At 52.4% G+C, this 18344-nt stretch overlaps 2 protein-coding genes across 2 annotated transcripts; both read right to left on the bottom strand.

Moving 5' to 3' along the window:
• Nucleotides 1-6930: 6930 nt before the first annotated feature.
• HER10_EVM0000504 (uncharacterized protein) lies at nucleotides 6931-8111 on the bottom strand. The gene is made up of 2 exons (XM_035470283.1): nucleotides 7819-8111; nucleotides 6931-7645 (listed from the first exon to the last, which is right to left on the bottom strand). Exons 1-2 carry the CDS (start codon nucleotides 7909-7911, stop codon nucleotides 7223-7225), a joined length of 516 nt encoding a protein of 171 aa, XP_035332046.1. The 5' UTR covers nucleotides 7912-8111; the 3' UTR covers nucleotides 6931-7222.
• A 785-nt stretch (nucleotides 8112-8896) lies between these two features.
• HER10_EVM0011108 (SMI1/KNR4 family protein) lies at nucleotides 8897-11928 on the bottom strand. Its single transcript, XM_035480547.1, has 3 exons — nucleotides 11176-11928; nucleotides 11031-11089; nucleotides 8897-10964 (listed from the first exon to the last, which is right to left on the bottom strand). The coding sequence occupies exons 1-3, from the start codon at nucleotides 11184-11186 to the stop codon at nucleotides 9409-9411; spliced, it is 1626 nt and encodes a 541-aa protein (XP_035333340.1). The 5' UTR covers nucleotides 11187-11928; the 3' UTR covers nucleotides 8897-9408.
• Between the last annotated feature and the right edge of the window lie 6416 nt (nucleotides 11929-18344).

Here is an 18344-nt window from a genome sequence, read left to right as displayed (position 1 = left end):
AGAAAAGATATATGACAAAACTGAAGCACGTCGATACTACAGAGTTCCAGGTATTGCAACTCAACAGGCTCCAGGCCAACGCTTGCTATCTCCGGCCTGGCCCGGTACTGCGAAATCTCACGACCGAAGCAACCGCGCAACGTACTTGTACCGTCACACACACGGTCGATAGATGGTGGGTCCTCAAACACTCCAAAGGACAATGTTGCGCCACAGGAAGGCCAGCTTACTGCAAGAGAGAAGGCATGCTGTCCCGTGGGCGATGTTATTCCTGCTTCCTCTCGTCACACCCTTTCTCGGTTGCGAGTGGAGAGATCTCAGTGCATCCCGACCCAACTGCAGAACAACAGACCCGGCTTGTTAGCTACTTGCCGCACAGACATGAACTTGGTCAAAGCAATTTTTGCGGCTCTCACCATTGGATGGATCGTCACCAGACCTCATCCCTCAACCATGGGTATGCCAAGTTGCAACGGCCGCCTGCAGCCGCAAGGGAAATCGCTGGGGTTGAGACCGCTTGGTGTGCCGAACAGTCGAATCATGCCTGGTCTTTTCGACTTCCTACCCACAAATTCTGGCCCGAATTCTCATCGGTGAGGGCCCCGGGGAAGCATCAGAGACCCATCTGGAGCGGCCGGCTAGTTACCATGACTGCCCGTGCCAATGGATGGGCTACAAATGCTGCCAAATGATCTGCCATTACAAACATTACACGCAAAGGTCCGATAACTTTGCTGTCGAGAACATGTGACATGGAAAGATTGGCCTTGATCGGAGATACCATCATACCGGTAATCTCTGGATTTCAGACATTCAGGATGCAGCTCAGCTCTGGGACACTCGCTTTTGGGCGAAAGTCTTTTAATTATTGAGGCTGTCAGTTCCAAATTAGTTCAAGGTAGCAAAACAGCGGCTCAAAGGTCGGCAAGTTTCGAGTCTTGCACTGTTTCAACACGCCTTGGGCTCGAATGTAACCAACAATGGCGAGCTGCAAGTTCTAACAAACTTGGGGCTGGACTAAGGTCTTGAGATCCCTCGACGTATCTCCGACGGCCACCGAGCTATTTCGGTGTGTGTACTCTATGTAGAAAGCTCGGATCATTCGGCGGCGGCTGCTTTCTCACCGACCGCCGCTAGCAAGGTGTACGAATGCGTATCAGACGGAACGGTGCTATTCTGACAGCATGCGTCAAATGTAACTCTTCTGTAATTGTGCACGAGGCAGGACGTATTGCTGAGTGGGCCCTGCAATGCGACGGTCACTTTGATAACCTTTGGTCTTTACAGAAGAAGAGCAACTCGTCTGCAGCATTTGCCGGGCAGTGTCTTTGCTCGGCAAGATCGCCAACCAGACGCCCGTCTTCAATCCCGCTTCGGTCAACTTTGCATGGGCATCTGTAAGTTTGCCTTGCCGTATTAGGTCCATGGTCTTCAGCCAGGTACGTGCATATTCACTAACTATTGAAAATTCTATCATAACTGATGGTGGCCAAGATGTTGAGGATGTACACACCAACTCGACATTGTAGCAATGCAGCAACCTTCAATGCCTCATCATCTGACGGCGATTCCAAGGCGCCTCCCTCTCTCATCTCGGATTGCCATCATCGTTGACATGGGCCAGCGTATTACACGCACGAGACCCGGCATTGGCTCGCATCGTACGACACGTCGATGATCTTGTCCCTGACGAAGCATCTTGCAGAAACCAACCTGGTTTTGTTCGTGACAGATTCTCGGAGAGATCGCCAGTCCGGCCATGGGTCACAGCCAGCCAGCCCGCCACCGCAAGATCAGCTACCGGTCTGCTTGGGGAACACCTGAAGCAATCCATCTTCAATGGGTGCCTGCGAGTTGCTGTGCCTCACCTCTTTCGAGCGACCTGCATGCTGAGCTAAACCCGTATCACCACCCTCCGACCTCAACCTTGCAACGGCACGCTACATGGATGATGGCGGCATGGTTGGTCTGCTCTGGTGTTCAGAGATGTTGTGCTGCAGAGCTTTGTGTCACAACCACAGAGATGTTTCATTCACCTGCATCATCGAGTTGCCTCGGACGCCTCGCTGCAGGACGCCGTCAGCCTTTCCGGAAAGCAGCTGTAGCGCCCCGTCCAGATGGTGCCAGTGACTCGTACCGATGGCATCCTGTTTCACTCGATGCGAAATCTTCAGCTCTTTTCTCCCAACGACCTCAATTGTTCTCGGCTCTCGCACGACGACCAGGTTTTCGTTCCAGATTTATGACCGGTTGTTTCTCTGCCAAACAACGGTGAGACCTCTGATGCGAGCGTCGTCAGGCGGGCCCTGCTTGTTGTTGCGATACGAGGAGCAAAGACCAGCCCATGTCGCTGGGCCGGGAGACAGAGAAGTCAGCCGGCGGCTCCTTTGACTGAATGAGATCGTTCCACGTGCTTTGAGTACTCTCCTGTCGCCGCCATCGCCGCCTCCGAGTCGCGTCTTGTCGTGGCACCTCACGGCAAGCCTTCTTACGCACGCCGCCGGTCTAAGGGCGCATCTCCCGCCCAACAGGATCAGCAGGAGGCGGATCCCGGGTTCAAAGCAGCCTCTTTTGTTTTTTGGTCTCTCTCTCTGTCTCTCTTTCATCCGCCGATGACGGACAGGTTCTGCAGGCCCGGGAGCGCGAATGACACCAATTTTGACAGCGCAACATGTTTCAACGCCTGCATGTCTGAACGCCAGGAAAAAAATCTCTGTCGGTGCGCAAACGTTGACCGGTCTCTCACCGACGGGTTCTCGAGAGGGTTGTGGCGCGGTGAGATGAGACTGTCGAAGAAACTTTTTTTTCTTTTCCTTTTCTCCGGCTTCCCAACAAAAATTTCTTCTTCACTCTTTCTTCACCGCCTGATTGTTTGACCGAAATTTTTCGATTCTTCTGAACGAGACAACAGCCACCCGACTAAAGGTGTGCCACCGCGCAGGTACGGGATTTCTGATTTGCGGTGGTTCCAAGACAAGTGTCTGGCTAGCGTATTGAAGCGAGTGTCCCTCTTCTAACTCACGGAATGTCGTAGATTTATTTTCACGCTTTGCTACATTGCTAGGATTCTACAAACCCGTCTACGTCGTATATGCCGATTGGGATATAGATCAATGTCTCGTCGACTTGCTAAGAGAAGACGGACGCCCCCAAACATGCTCGACTCTCTTCACTGAAGCGGGACCCAGGGGTCTGAGGTGGACGTGGGGGGGCCCAGGGACACTGATTCGGCCCGGCAGAGCCTTGCCCCAACCCGTCCGTGGCCGGGAGTCGTCGGAGGTTTTCCTCGTCGACAGTTCACCTTCTTGTTTCGGGCCGGCCCGCGGAGGGGTCTGGGGCTTTATGGGTAGGCTTTCGATAAGACCCTGCGGTGGTGCCCATTTCAGGGCCTCCGAGTGTCGTTTACTCGCTGCGGCTCACGACTCATGAGGGAGGTCATTTGGAGTAAGTAAGTACGCTTCACTCCCGGGGATTGCACCGTCCGTCTTCCGTGTAAGCGTCGGGGAGCTGTGAGGTGCTTTCCGGTTTGTTAGAATACCCCTAGTCATCGAGATGTCGTGCGTTGACTCTCGATATTATGAACCCTTTCCTATCTGGAGCCTTCCGTAAGGGGAAGGTGAGGAGTTCGGAACGACTTGATAGCCTCTATATGTTTTGTGGGTTTCTCACAAGTGTGTTCCCCAATCTCTGGTGGCGATTAGTATGAGCCACACCCCGAGAAAGACCACGATGCATATATGTAGCCCTACGTAGAGTCCTTCCCGATGAGAGAGACAAAGCATGATACTATTACAAAGAACTCTATGATCTTCCACGGATGACGTACCAGCTTTGTCCATCCTTTGCGGCTTCAAGGTTACGATACTTATGTTCATTGAATACAATAAGGCGACGGGCGAGATGGGAACCGATTATGCTTTTATACTGGACACGATCCTCCTCATCACTCGCAGGTTGCAGTATCACCCCCTCATTTCAACAAGCTTCTGTCGGCTTGTCATACGTCCAGTCTTATTTGGTCCATGTACGTAATTACGAACAGGGGCTACTTAACAGTTCTTCACCCTTTCGTACGTTCTTTTCTAATACCGACCTATTTTGTCAGCATAGCTCGTCGGCGCAACTGAACTCGCGAGCATTCACAATCACTTAATTTTCTTGACTTCGGATTCGAGACTCGGTTTCTTATCTGAAGGGCCGTTATCGAAACTGCAAATCCCTTCCGTGACCCCTTGTACGATCTAACATGGATATATGCTCAGGCTGCGTTTGCAATCTGGATGTAGCATCGGCACTGCCGTGCTCATCAGAGGTCTAGGCAGATCTGAGCCTCGGGGTTGGTGGCCACATGTAGCGAAAGGCGAAGCCATGTATCAGTCGTGGCATAAGCTTAATTTCACCTAAATCGCTCAGCGTCGTATAGTTCTAGCCGTTGATTATTCGTGAGGGAATCTATAGAAGAAGAGGGTAGTTCGTGATGAGTAAAATCTTTACTGATATAGCCCGGATTCAAGCTTCATTTCTTAGTATTTACTAAGTCTAAAACATGAACTGCGAGACGGACCCACGCCGGAAATAATGAAGTGCCCCGACTGCGGGTTTGTCCTTCGGGGAGCTAGGTGCTCCCATTGTAGTGCTGATCTCTTCGTTATGTGACTGTCTACGCAGCGAGCATATATATTAAGCGAACACCCCTAGAAAAGAATAATAGGAGATTTTCTCATGGGCCCTATTGTCAACTCCTCGAAACACGTCCTAGATCCTGAGCTCTGTAAGCTTCTTTAGCTCTCGGCCGCCACAGGAAAGTACTTAAAGAGGTACGGATAAGTCTATCACAGGTTTCCTTTGACTACCAGGACGACTGCGTTGTCGGTGTTGTGGCTCCAGGCCGTGGGCAGCACCTTTTGTTCACTGCGTTGGCAATAGCCTACGTTGTGGAAGCGGTGACCTCGTGGCGTTCAATCAATGATAGAGACTATCTAGTAATTGCGTCTTTCGCGCCCTTCCCCCTTCGCTAGGAACGACCTGAATTATATTCCACGTGGGATTCACTCATGGAAGAACCGAGAGGGCAGTGGTAGTATGTTGAAATCCAATGAGGCGGTTCTCCTGGCCACAACGTGATCGACGTAAACACATGGAACCCGTGCCTAAATGACCCAGAGGATTACCCTCCATTGAGTTCGCTACCCTGGAGACTCACTTGAGGAGTCTGTGAAGTTGTATAGCGAGAGCAAATATGGTCTCTATTTATATAATCATTTCGCCATACAATATATCCCTAAAATTCTATTTCCACAGTGGTAGCAAGTAGTGTTTAATGCTACCTTGATAATTTTCCTACAACGGTAGGAGGCAGCAAACTTGAAAGCGTGTGTAGCACCAGAGAAGAGGCGCCAGGCAGCTTCTTTGCTTGTGAAGTTCTTACATAGATGTAACTCAAGATACTTGTTTTAGAATTCAATACTTGTCTGCTTAATCGAGTCGCATTTACACGATGTATAGCAACGTAACTTGCGCCGATGTAGGCTCGGATGGTACAATACAAAGAGGCGGCTCACGTATACGAATCAAATGGCGAGGCGTGGCATACCGCAACCTCTTCCCCGTAAGCTTCTTGTTCCATGGCAGATATACAAGCGGATGTTGCCATGATATACGCAGCTGACCGAGGCGCAGTGAGTACCAGTGACATGAACATCGAGGAGGTTGTCGCCGGGCAACATGAAGGAAATCGATCTCGTCGACATATCAACACTCGTCACCGACATGATGGGACTCAAAGTTTGATCCCGGCGTCGAGACTCACGACTTGAAGCCGCTTCCATCGTGCAGACTACTATCATCACTGAATTGATGCCACTGATCCAGGCTAAATGAAAATTCAGGGCAGGGTATATTTTAAGCCGCACAATGGCCCCTTGACATACCCAGTAGTACGCCCACCGCGATCTGTCGACGGTGAAGACGTCTTCCCCAACAGCAAACTGTATTCCAGTGGCTACGCCCAGTTCAATAATGGCATATAAATCAACCAACAAATCTCCGGAGGGTACCAAGGTAATACAACCAGAGCATACAGGTCAAAATGATGTCTCTCATGACGCCGTGACGCGAGACATGTACACATGAATACAAAAAAGAGTTCACCACCGGTGTGGCTACATCTCTCGGTGTGGCTACATCTCTCGGTGCTCATGCTGGGAACTCGAAAATTTCTGGTGCTCATGCTGGGATTCGAACTCGGGTACTCGTATACGCTAAGCCTGTCGTCGAGTAGGCTGGTTGGCGATTTTAATTGTTGACCTTGGACCACTCCACCACCCAGCCAGTTTGACCTGACCCGCCGACCTAGACGGGCGCCTGCTGGCTGGTGACGGGAATGGGATTGAGGAGGGGTATATAGGCTTCCTTCCCGCTTAAAGGTACCTATTCATCAGATGAAGGTCTGGTACGTATTATATGTGACTACCTATGATGATGATGATGATGATGATGATGATGATGATGATGATGGAAGATACCACCGTCCAGCCAGCATCTGCCTGCTGTGCATTCACGCCCGTTGATACACATAAATCTCATGGCCCTCGTCCTCAAGAGTGAGGATGGGTCCGCCCCAACATTCCTCGTCAGGAAACGGGGATCTGCTTTGGCTACTGATCGCCAACTTCTACTGTGACTTTCAGCTCCAGGGGAGAAATTTCCATGTACTATCCTCAGTCCAGGCTGAAACCAAAGGAACTGACAGGATTCCTCGAATCTTTGGTCTCAATCTGCAGCCCGGCATCCCTGTGAGGAGCAGACGAACCAGTAACCCCGAAGTGAAAAGTGACCGTTGGACTTTAGTGACTACAGGCCATACCCTCAGGGGTGAAGATCGCAACGATATGTGTCTCCATGGAGTGAAGAGCATATAGCCTCGAGAGGCGGGAAATAGATCAGACCGAAGAGTCTGCGAAAAGAAGGCTCAAATAAAGGGAATAAAGTAGACTATAGCCATGCCGCCAATGTCAAAACCCATGCGCCACAGTATCCCCAGTGCTATAATTATACACCTGCGATCCGAATCACCCGGTTCATACAATCTTCAGCCATTCTGGATAAACCAAATCGGTCCCTCCATACCAAAGGCCCATGCCATAGCCTCAGGAAAGACTCCTCCATAAAGATCAGCCAGCCCCCGTATGACTGACTAGCCACAAAGCACCCTTCCCCCCCTTTACAGAGCAAGGTTGTAGCTATACTCATCCTCCATATTCTGGCTAATCCAGAGCACGACGCTGCTCAAGCCCACGAGCGCATTCGCGACAACGTTCTCGATGCCCATGCCCAGCGCCGGCATGGCGACATCCTGCACGACAAATTTGAGCACAAACACCGTCACGCCGCCGGCCATACCGCCGGCCAGCGCGGCGAAGCCGAGGAACAGCACGACGCGGGCCTTCCACGCGACGCCGTTGCCGCTGTAGGAGAAGCTGTCGGCCGACAGGCGCGCCTTCTCGACCGAGTTGATGATGAGCATGCCGAGCGAGGAGAAGATGAGGGGCAGCCAGTCGACGAAAGTGACGTGGGTGTCGGAGCCGTTGCGGGCTGACTTTGACCAGACGGCGGAGTCGAGCATGACGTAGAAGGCGATGGAGAACTGGGGGGTTGACGACGGTTAGCAGGGTTCTTGAATCTTCTTTCCTTTCCATGGTTTTTATTTATTTATTTGGAGGGATTTGGTAGGAGAAGGATACCAGTGGATGTTCCTTCGCGTGCTACCTCACAACACTGGCGGCTGAGTATCAGGCGAGAGAAGAGGGACAAGCTTACCAGAGCTCCGGCGCCGTAGACGCCAAAGTTACGAGCCCAAGCGCTATTGAGCCATTCCGGCTTGCTGAACTTCCAGAGGCGCTCTTCCTCCATAGTTGCGAATGTGGTGATGGATGGATTGGGTTATGGGGTGTAGTTGGTTTCGGAAGCGGTTAGCTGAAGATAGCTCCCAGTCTGCGAACCGTTGTAGATGGATCGGGCGGGCGGGGATCTGGGCGTGTGTCGTCGGGAGTGTTCTCGAGCAGTCGACGCTCTTGGAGAAGAAGAGGAGTGTTATCGGTATATCGCCGGGGTTGATTGAGCCGCGCGTGCGTTGTTCGTCGTCTGCTGTCGTCTGCTTCGGTGTAAGGGTAGGCTTGGGTGACGAAGGCGCAGGTTCCGGATGTTGGTCGCCTTGACGTTGATCCGGCACAGCTGAGGCGTCACAGTCCCACTACCTGATCCCTGTCCCTGAGCTTTGTCGTTAGCACGTGACCGTCGACATGTCACATGATCTTTACATTGCAAAGGTACTCGTGCACTTTGACTCTGTCGGTACATCTTAGGGAACTAAGGGAAACGAGACAATATAGAAAAACACTCATTTTGAACGTATGATCGAATCTGAGGAAAGGATCCTATACTCCTTCATATGTTTAGACTACCTTGGTAGATATGTGCTGTTGCGACGCCATCAGCAAGTCAACTCATAGCTTACACCTCCAAGTCCCCTGCTTCGTACATGACTCTGCCTGCACCCGTGCTCATGAACGACATTTCATTCTTCAAGACATGGCGTGGACCCTTCTTTGTAGATCTGATCGAAGCGGAGCGGTTCATCGCCATGCTCCCGGCTCAGGTTGACCCCCGTTGTCACCCCGCAAACACGAATCGGTCCCAGTAGCACGGAATACGAGGAATTGAGGGGCGCATGCCGCTGCACGCCAAACACATGCACGTAAGTGCAAGGCCTTTTTAATTCACATTGACACGAGAAACAGAATACGATTTGGCCAAGGCCGTCACAGCCAACCTGTATTGAGGACTAATCCTACGCCCTTGCCTCGGAGCGCTCGAGATAAAAAGAAGTAGACAAAAGGTCCTAATAGTACACTAACAATTACCGGCACGCCTACCAATTCCAGCTTGGGATATTATCGTCCCATTCGCCTCATCTAGGAGGACGTGGTCCGCAACACCCATCTCAAGACAGCCGCCTGGCTGCCCACGAGAATTGGCCGAATATGGCAGGTTGGTGCAAATGTACGTATGCCGCGCAGCTATGTCCATAGACTGCAGAAACCTCAGAATGGGTAGAGGCCCACCCGACGTATTCCGGTCCCGGCCCTTTCCAGAGAGAGCCCAAAAAGGAGGAAAAAATGAAGTAGAAAATAGACTTGGAAATAAGCCCAGCCGCCGTGTTCCCTGATGCTCGAAAAAAAAAGTCTTCAATGTTGTATGACCCCCTGCGGACGTCCTCTCATAGTGATTAGAGTCACGGACGCCTCAAACGCCGATGTTTTGCTGTATGACGGGCCTTGTCGCGTAACAAGACCCCGAGAATAGGGGAAACCGTATCGTCGTTCTGTCGTATCCAGTTTTGCACACCTTCTATATCTCGATCTCCTTCATCGGCTCCTCCGATACCTCAGGTTGCTTGCCGTTGGCTTTGGCGGTGCCATTCATCTTGCCAGCGGGGTTTGTGTTCTCCTTTCCTTCGCCCTCCGCGGTCTCGACGTGCGAAAGTAGCGACACGCGGGAGCCCTTGGGGGTCTCTTCGCTCGGCCGGGGAGTTTCGACTTCGACAAGCTTCGTTGGCTTGAGGCCGTTTGTCTGCAGCTCCGGCAGAGGGGTTTCCTCGGCCACTCGTGCCAGGGGGCTGGACTTGCCATAAACGGGGCGAATGGGGCTGGCAATCGGAGAAGTGCCTCCCAGTCGTTGCATTGATCTTCCTCGTTGTTCGCCATTAGGCTCCGCTGACGTCGGGCTCGCGCTCGTGTACGGCGAGTTGGCGCCAGATCCAGCGGGAGATCCGGCCCTGTTAGTAGGTGCAACCGATCTGCGCTTCGCAGCTCTTCGGCCGTACTTCTGATCCATGCGCCATCGAAGAATGCCAAAGTAGGGAGGCTCAACACGTGTCTCCTTAAACTCCCGCAACTTGAGCTCGTTGGTCTCCTCATCCACAAACCACTTGCCGGACGAGAGGTCGTCCGCGACCATGGCGAGGAAGTGAGCCCAGGAGCGGGCAATGACATACTTGGTATCGTAGTCGCGACCAAAGAGAACAATCTGCCCCCATTTGCCGCTGGGACCGGGAGCGAGGTCGACAGCCAGGTTGTTTCCACCCCAATCGCGCACCAAAGGAATCCAGGCTGGGTGGGCATAGGATCGCTGCACTGCGTTGGGGGGCACGCAATCCTGGCGAGCAATGAGGTCCTGACGCCAAGAGCCATTGTTCGCGACCGCAGGAGATGCGGGTTCTCTGGAAGACGATGCCTGGTTGCTGCTGCCGAGGGCCTTGGGGAGAGCGGCAGGTCTTTGGTAAGCCGCTTCTGAGAGGAATTCCTGGTTGACCTTGCGCCACTGGTCCCATTCCTGAACGATCTCCTCGCAGTCAAGCAACATGGAGCCGAAGATGATACCAGTGGGCATTCCCAGGCGCTCCTGGCCGTCGTGAACCATCAGTGACTCTCTCACGTCAAGGGGCAAGGAGCAGTCGAGTTGATGCTCCAGTTCGTTGAGATCGTTATCAGTACATCCCTCGCAGAGCTGGTCCCACAGCTCAGGGTAGTGCTCTTCGGCCCAAGCGTCAATCTTCTTCCACGAGTGCGAAACGGGAGGGGGAGGAGGTGAGCCGTCCTGGAAAGACTGCATGGGGACGTCTCCGGGGCTCTGTAGCTCAAAGCCATCGTGCTGGCTTTCGCGGCGAGCAGATTGAGATCTCAGACCTGGGGAGTAGGGCGCAGAAGGGTTGGGGCTAGTTGGTGTGTAGGGCATGCCACCGCCCTGGTAGCTATTCTCGCGCGAGAATCTGTTATAATCGTCGGCGAAGGGAGAGGATACATCGGCGCGGGATTCGGAGGCTGTCGCGACGGAAGTAAGGATGCCGCTCTGGCGATTCAGAGGAACGTGGCGACCGGTTCGGTGAGGAGAGTCAATCGTAGAGTCTAAGGTAAGTTAGTTTTGTGACAGAGGTAGGCATTGCAGAGGTCGTTCGGGAGGGTTAAACGTACGTCGGTCGTAGCTGGTCAGATCGTGCCAGAGAGAGCGCATAGCCGCACCGAAGCCGAACCTGTCATGGCAAAGTCAATGTCTCGGTCCTCTTGGGCGTCCCAAGAAAAGGGGACTGAACGGTTGAAAGAACGGATGCCAACGTACGTGTTCGCCATGATTGGCGATGGGGCCCCTGGCCGATTTGACAAGACAATGATCCTGTTCCGGGGTTGGAAAAAGAGACGCGATCGACCGGTTGCGGTTGTGGAAAAGTAAGGAAACGGCAGCGAAAGTTGGGGGGTGTTGAAGAAGTCGATTTACCCCTTTGGTCGTTGGCGTTGAGGTTAGGGGTAACGGCCGAATCGTCAAAGACAGATGACAGCAGGTGCTGGGTGAGAGTCTCCTTAATTTAGGATGCTGTGTTTTTTTTTCCCACCGCCGTTGAAGTATTGTCGACTCGCAATGGGGTTGAAAGTGTGAAGGAGTGTTGAATTCACAACCAGCGAAAGTATGCGGTCTGAGTGGTGAATTGGGTTGTTGGAGGGAAAAAGAGGCTTCGAGGTCGGAGGCAGCGCGGTCAGGTCAGGGGCGGGCCGCGAGGGTTGGATTGTGAGGTGCCCGTGTTTATGTCTGACGGGGGGTGGAATTTTTAGAGTTGGGGACGATGGCGTAGTAAACCCGTCGCGGTGCTTGAGTGTGCCAGGCGGGTGCAGATGTTAGTGCAGTGAAGGACGGGAGGCGAGAGTGAGGTGTGCTGCAGCTCTCAGTGCGACGCAGGAGAAGAAGTGGAGGCAGGTAAAATAGTGCGGTAACGATAGGTAGCTGTGCCTTGATATCTTTCTCTCTCTCTCGCTACCTTAGGGACCCGGGGCCAGGAAAGAAAAAGAGCACCTCAGATAGCGGGACTGGACAGGTAGGTAGGTAAGGTAGGTAGACAGGTTTAAATTTGGAGACGTTGAGGCTTCGTCTGGTCAGTTTGGTGGATGGCGCCTGGCGTGGTTTGTGGCACTTTAGGGGAAGGAGGGAGCCCCAGTGTCAGTGTTTCCTCCCCAGTCAGTCTTGGTCGATACCTCAGGAAAAAGCGAGGGTACCTGGGTATTCGTGGTGGTGAGAATGAGATGGTGGTGGACGTGGTGGGCGTCTGGGAGTGGCTTGGGGAGGAGAGAGGGAGGGAAGGAGGGGACGGACAGGCACGGGGGGTTCGAGTGAAAGTGGGACCTTCAGAACGGTTTAGGAGAGAAGGGGGACCCCTGGTCTCTCCTTTCTCATTAGACAAAATGAACCGGTGCCTTCCTTGCTCGAGCAAGACCAAAAGACTAAAAAAGCAGAGGGAGAAAAAGCAAGCAGTGCAGCGGCGACCCTGAACAGCGAGGTTACTGCAGTAAGCTACCTTGGCACAGTGAGGTAGGTAGGTCTACTGCTTCTGCGGAGTTTGCGACGAGGTGAAGCCAAGGTGAGAGGGAACGAGAGAGGACACTAGTAACGAATTGCGACGCGAAAGCGAGCGAGCGAGTGTCGGTCAGGTCGGTGAGGATGTTTTCCGTGTGATAACGAACGCTCTGGATACGAGAGTTTGTGCAACGATAAAGAGGGCAACGACTGTGGGAAGCGAGTGATTGATGGAGATGAAGATGAAGATGAAGAAGAGAAGAGGAGAATCAGAAAAGCACGGATAATGTCAGGACAGGGAGAAGAAGTTGGCATTAATGGCAAAGATAGTGTAGATGCCAATTAGCTTTGATCTTCAGGAGCACTGCAACTACGACCTCCGCTCAATGTCGTGTACAAACACAGATAGAGGTACATCCACGCCATTCGACTCCCATCACACTACTACAAGTGGTACAGCGAATACAGGGCAAGTTGCTTGGTCGTCAAGTGCGCACTGACAAACTGGGTAACCTAGACTCAGTCCAGTCACTGCAACAGCGGGATGGCGATGGCAAAATCAGGGTAGGATTGGCATATTGGGATGGAAGAGGGGGGTGGAAGGGACGGCGTTTGACGTCGTAGGACTGGCGTCAGGCTTCGAAAGACTTTATTCAAAGCTCAGCAATCTGGCAATCTGGTAAATTGGCAGAAGGGGACCCGGAGATTCGCGCGTCAAGTGGGTGCCGCCCCTTCCATGATTCACAATCAATTGGCAGACGATTTCCGGGTCTTTTGGATAGATCTTTGCCCACGAGGAACCCGCAGTACTATAAGGTACCCTACGGAGTGTACACCGTACTCGTAACCCGGGGCGGTGTTAGGAAGGGGCGAAAAGGCAACCTCCTTTGATGATTGAGGAAGGGATGGGTGCGTAGGATGGATTGGATTGGATCCCCTCCCCAAATTTACCATGTCTTGTAGGCGACTAATCCGTGTGCAAGGTACATATCTTTTTGTAAGTACCTTTTCGGGTTGTCTTGTACGGCAGAGGACATGCGGGCAGAACTGCCGCGGCTCACGGACGAAAAGATAGGAGACAGGGATGGATGGCCAGGTCTCGCAAGTGTGGAATGCCCGCCCGCTAAAGAGGACGCGCCGAAGAGAAGGCGCGGGCGGGCGGCGGGCGAGTGGGAGTGGCAGAAGTGGTTCAGAAACTGGAAGTCTTGGATTTTGCTGGAGTGCCCGAGTGGACTCAGAGTCATTGATAGTGAGGTGGTGGTGGTGGTGGTGGTGGTGGTGGTGTCGCGGCTCAGGAACCGGCGCTGCTTGTGCACTGTTGCTGCCGAGACCCCTGACTAGTAGGAAGCATTAGCCGGATGCTGATAGGAAAATACCTCGATGAAACGGGTCAAATTGGATGTGTTGGTGTAAAATGTCTTGAACTGACGTAGCGGGCTACTACGCCACGGGATCAAGCCGTTTCTTTTTGGTCCCCGCTGCGTCAACCGGAGCCCCATTTGCTAGTCAGGAGCTTGGGAAAGTTCCTTCTTTCATTGAAGATCCCGGCGTAAACGGCTGCCTCTACCCGTCGATTCTTTTAATTTCGAAGTCCTGTTGGCAATATGGACGAGATGGAGTATGGAAGTGTACTTCGGATACATCCATCGAGTTTACCTCTGCAGCTGGCAACAACTGTGAGTATGTACTTAGGTAAGGTAATATTAATCGTAAACCACGCGGCATAAACCGCCATTTTGTTTCCCACCTCAGGCGCATGCTATTCTCATTTCCAACCCGCACCTGGTCGTTTCCACCCCTGGACCGCATCAACTCCTCTCTGGGCCTCATCTCCAACTCTGATTACCTGATATGCAACCAAATCTACAAAGTACTTTTGGTCTAATCTGTCTCGTCTGGTCGTCTTCGTCATCTTGTTGATTAGCGCAGCTTAAGCCCCGAAAGAGTCTTCATGTAGGTCTCGGACATGTGCCAGATGAAATGAACATGGAAAGATGAGAACAAAGGAACAGGAAAAGCCCAGGTCTTCTAGGCGTCTTCCATGAACCGGTAGAGCTGAATCCGTCCAGGGAAAGAAGCATTCCATTCCGCACGTCTCCTCATTTCAACAGCTTTCCCCGCCCCCGAAACAAGCCTGGGCCGGCGGGAACCCTGAATCTTTGGTCGCTCATTTTTTTTTTCTCGCAGCTTAAATTACCTTACAGTCCATGTCACGCTGGTAAACTTCTTGAAACATGCAGTCTCTGCCCCCGCTCGATGCAGAATATTCCCGACGTCTCCAAAGTCAATGTTCCAGAGTACATGCGGTAAAGATACACTCCACTTCCTTTTTCCTTTCCACTACCTACGTAGCCCGGACTAGGTATTTGCTATGTTTTGCTTCCGTACAGAGGTAGATGAAGGTGACGTGAAGGTTGCACACGTCGGTGTCATGGCAGCTGTGCGACAATGCCACTGGCTCTCACCTCTGCAGCAGCTTGCAGGCGGCAGTGCGATAAGAGGCGCTAGAGACGCAGGAAGCGGCAACTGGATAATAGCACCAACGACGACGCAGCCCAGGTCGTCACCCAGACGTTGCGCACGGCGACCAGCGGCGGCTGCGCGCTATCTCAATCGACTTGCGGCTTGAGAGAGTGAGAGAAAGAGAAGTGGGAACTTGGAAGCAGACGCTAGAGATTGGTGGTTCAGATGGCGGATGGCTTGGGAACACCCGACTACACTAGCGCGAGGGAGGAGGTCGGACAGTTTCGTGTGGCAACCGTTCGTGGTCATTTCACTGGCCAGTGCTTCTTTAGATTTCTGGTGTTCCTCCTCCTCACCATTGGTTTATCTTGAGGCACCATAGCTCACTGGCATCTCTTGCTTGCATCGTTTGACCTGGCTGCTTTCTTTCCTGGGCGGCTGCGGTTGGCGACGTCGGTTCGTTGCCACGTTCACGGTTCCCCGACTATTTGGGGCGGGATGCAGCGCGCGACTCGCAGCTGCATTTTGTCAGCGGGGACTTTCAGCTGGCAGTTGCCCGCTGAAAATCGATCCAGTCTCCAGAGCCTAGTGGCGGCTTCCCGGCTTTACAGCTGCCGGCCGGTCCAAAATGATTGCCTTGATGCCGTGGCTGATGCTCTCTCTTGGTTCCCTCCACACCGTGACACATCCAACCGCGTTTGTATTCGCGACCACATGCCACGCCCAAGGAGCTTCGGACTTGGCAGCATTCAGCAGAAAGCATCAGTTGTGCCATCCGATTTTCGTACTACTTCCTATAACGGGCCACCTGGAGACTGCAGGTCTTTTCTCAAGTCTACAGGGACGAAGGATGTCGCTTCCGAGCCTTCATTCTCCATATTTGACTTGAAAGCGCGCTCATCGAGACCCATTTACTTGACGGATACACCCCTGGTTGATGTCATGACGGATCTGGTCCCGTCCCACCTTCATCTGCAATCTCACCGACTAAGGTAGCAACTACTGCGTAGAGACAGACGTCCCACTCGGTGCAGGACCCAGCTGGACAGTGAGATGACTATGCCAAGGTCTGAAGCGTCCCCGTAAGTCCACCTTCGCGATTCCTTCTTGGAACAAAATTTTTGACAACGGCCGCGTAGCCAGTCTCTAGCTTGGTGTGCTAGTCTAGATCTAGACAAAAGTTCGGGTCTCGGTATTGTCCGTATACCTACTTCCTCCACATATGTTCTCATGTCTCGTTAAACACAACACCTTCGCGATGAACTTGGCACAGGCCGAACTCGCAGTACTGCCTAAGAAGCCTTCGAGAGTCTGAAGCCTTAGCCACATACCGCCTCAGCCGAAGCGCCACCTGTTTCTAGTTTCTCCTATAAGCATCCAATCCCTTGTACGCCTTTGCGGTATCGACTGTCTTGTGGACTATGCAGTATACCTTGGCGTCGAATTACACGGCAAAGGGCCACTCCAGGCACTACAGAGAGCATTTCACAATGATTTCCGTCGAAATTTCGAGAATATCCAGGGCATGTGGTGCAAATTGGGTGTGGCTTAAGCTTCATTATGCCCCACATGGTGCCACTGCTCATTTGCTCTTCGGATTGCCATTGGTTTCGAGTTGAAGTCTAGATATCAGTCTTGGTCACCAAGCTGAAGAGCATGCTTGGTCCCTTGGCTCTCCACAGCTATCTCGATAAGCTTTCAAGCACCATGAGCCGATCGGTTGGCAGCATCCACAAGTGGGATCGCAAAAGGGCCTCGGACATGGCCAAAACTCTTCCTTCCTACGCCTGGCCAAGGACAAGAAGCCACTGAACATAACAGGAACGAGCCTCGTTACGAGCATGGATGGAATAGCCGTGCTTTACTCGACAACCTGGTAGAATTAGGCCGAGATGTATTGCATGTTCAACGGAGTGCCTCATCTCCAGTTCAAAATATTTCAGCAAGCCTCAAGTCCACATAATTGTTTGGAGTAAACGAAGGGCATGTCAAGATGGCACCCATTCATTCTTGGTACCACACCCCGTATAATCCAGATAATCGGGATCACCGGGGCCGGAGGTCTGAGCAGTTTGGTACAACACCCGGCGAAGTCCACACGTCAAGTCCCAAACGCAGGTAAGAAAAGAAGGAGCTATGAATTGGTTTCGCAATCCGATCACACGAACGAAGGTCTCGGGTCGGAAGCATGTCAATGATGCATGGAAGAGGCAGGAACCGTACGGGAAAAGCACCGCCAAAACAGCCCGAGCGCTTCTCCGAGATCATCCCAGACGTCACCTCACGACCTTCGAGGACCGAGCACGATCCTGGTTCTAGAGATTGTAAAGAGTTCTTTGATGCAGTTGCAGAGACAGCCCTATAATGCCAGACTTCGGACGGGCCAGGCAAAGACGTCAATAACCAGGAAATATCGGGCGGGCCACAATCGGATGATGATCTGCTTGGAAGGCCGTTCGCAAGCTGCGACAGATTCGGGATGATGTCGAACTTGTTTCCTCGCTGCAAAGCCGTGAGGCCTGTTCGCTCGGCCATTCCGAGTTATTTTCAACCTCGGATGTCAGTCGTGGCCAACTGCGAAGGACACCTGAGCTGGCCTAGCTTAGGACTTGAGCCAACTCCCCTTCATCATGGTTATGAGGGCGACTGAATAGGATAGGAACGCATGCTCGTCTGAACCCATGTGTACTGAACAAGCATAGTCTCGCATTCGCTGCTCTATGATTATCAGAATCTCCCTAGCATCTGTTTCTTCCACAGTTGGCAATCGTCACTATGTTGTATGTTGATGGTATTCTTGTACTTGTCACCTCCCTGGACTTGTACAAGTGACGAACCGTCAAAGAGGGTTGTAATTTGTAACAAAATAACAGCGCAGCTGGTATTCTTTCTGGTTAGTGACTGAGGCACATCTTTCGAGGACAAGTAGTAGTAATAAGCATCTCCCATGCTCTCAACGCATACCCAACCTGTTCGCCACCACACGTGTAGTTCATCTCGCATCGTACCACGTTGACTGCTACATCTCGCATGTACTCTCTACAAACGACGACGGCACTCTGAACTCGGCCGAACATATCCTTTGTTTCACATATGCTTTGATGCTTACACCGTGACTCGAAAAACGTGGCAAGTTAGAAAAGAGGCTATCAAATAAAGCCCCGAATCCTCACATCACGCGCCGACAATCATAGATAGATAATGTCAACAACGTTTCATCGCGCCGCGCAAGATTGTGGCTGTGACGAGAGAGATCGTCCGACACCAAATTAAACGACGCGATGACAAGGACGACGACGGCGACGGGGCAGGTCTCCCATGTCGTGTAACCCCAAAGTCATGTCACCCAGGCAATGGGAGTAAACAGCACGAGTCCGGTGTGGTGCTGTGCTGTGCCGTGCCTCTCCCCTCAAAGACAAGCTTACGGACATGCATCACATGCCTGAATAACTGATCCAAGAAAATGCTTAGATAGAAAATGG

The sequence above is a fragment of the Colletotrichum scovillei genome (assembly GCF_011075155.1).
Source record: "Colletotrichum scovillei strain TJNH1 chromosome Unknown Contig00006, whole genome shotgun sequence".
In the NCBI taxonomy this organism is placed as follows: domain Eukaryota; kingdom Fungi; phylum Ascomycota; class Sordariomycetes; order Glomerellales; family Glomerellaceae; genus Colletotrichum; species Colletotrichum scovillei.
Note: the sequence above shows the minus strand (reverse complement) of the source record. Positions and strands in the feature narration are given on the sequence as shown.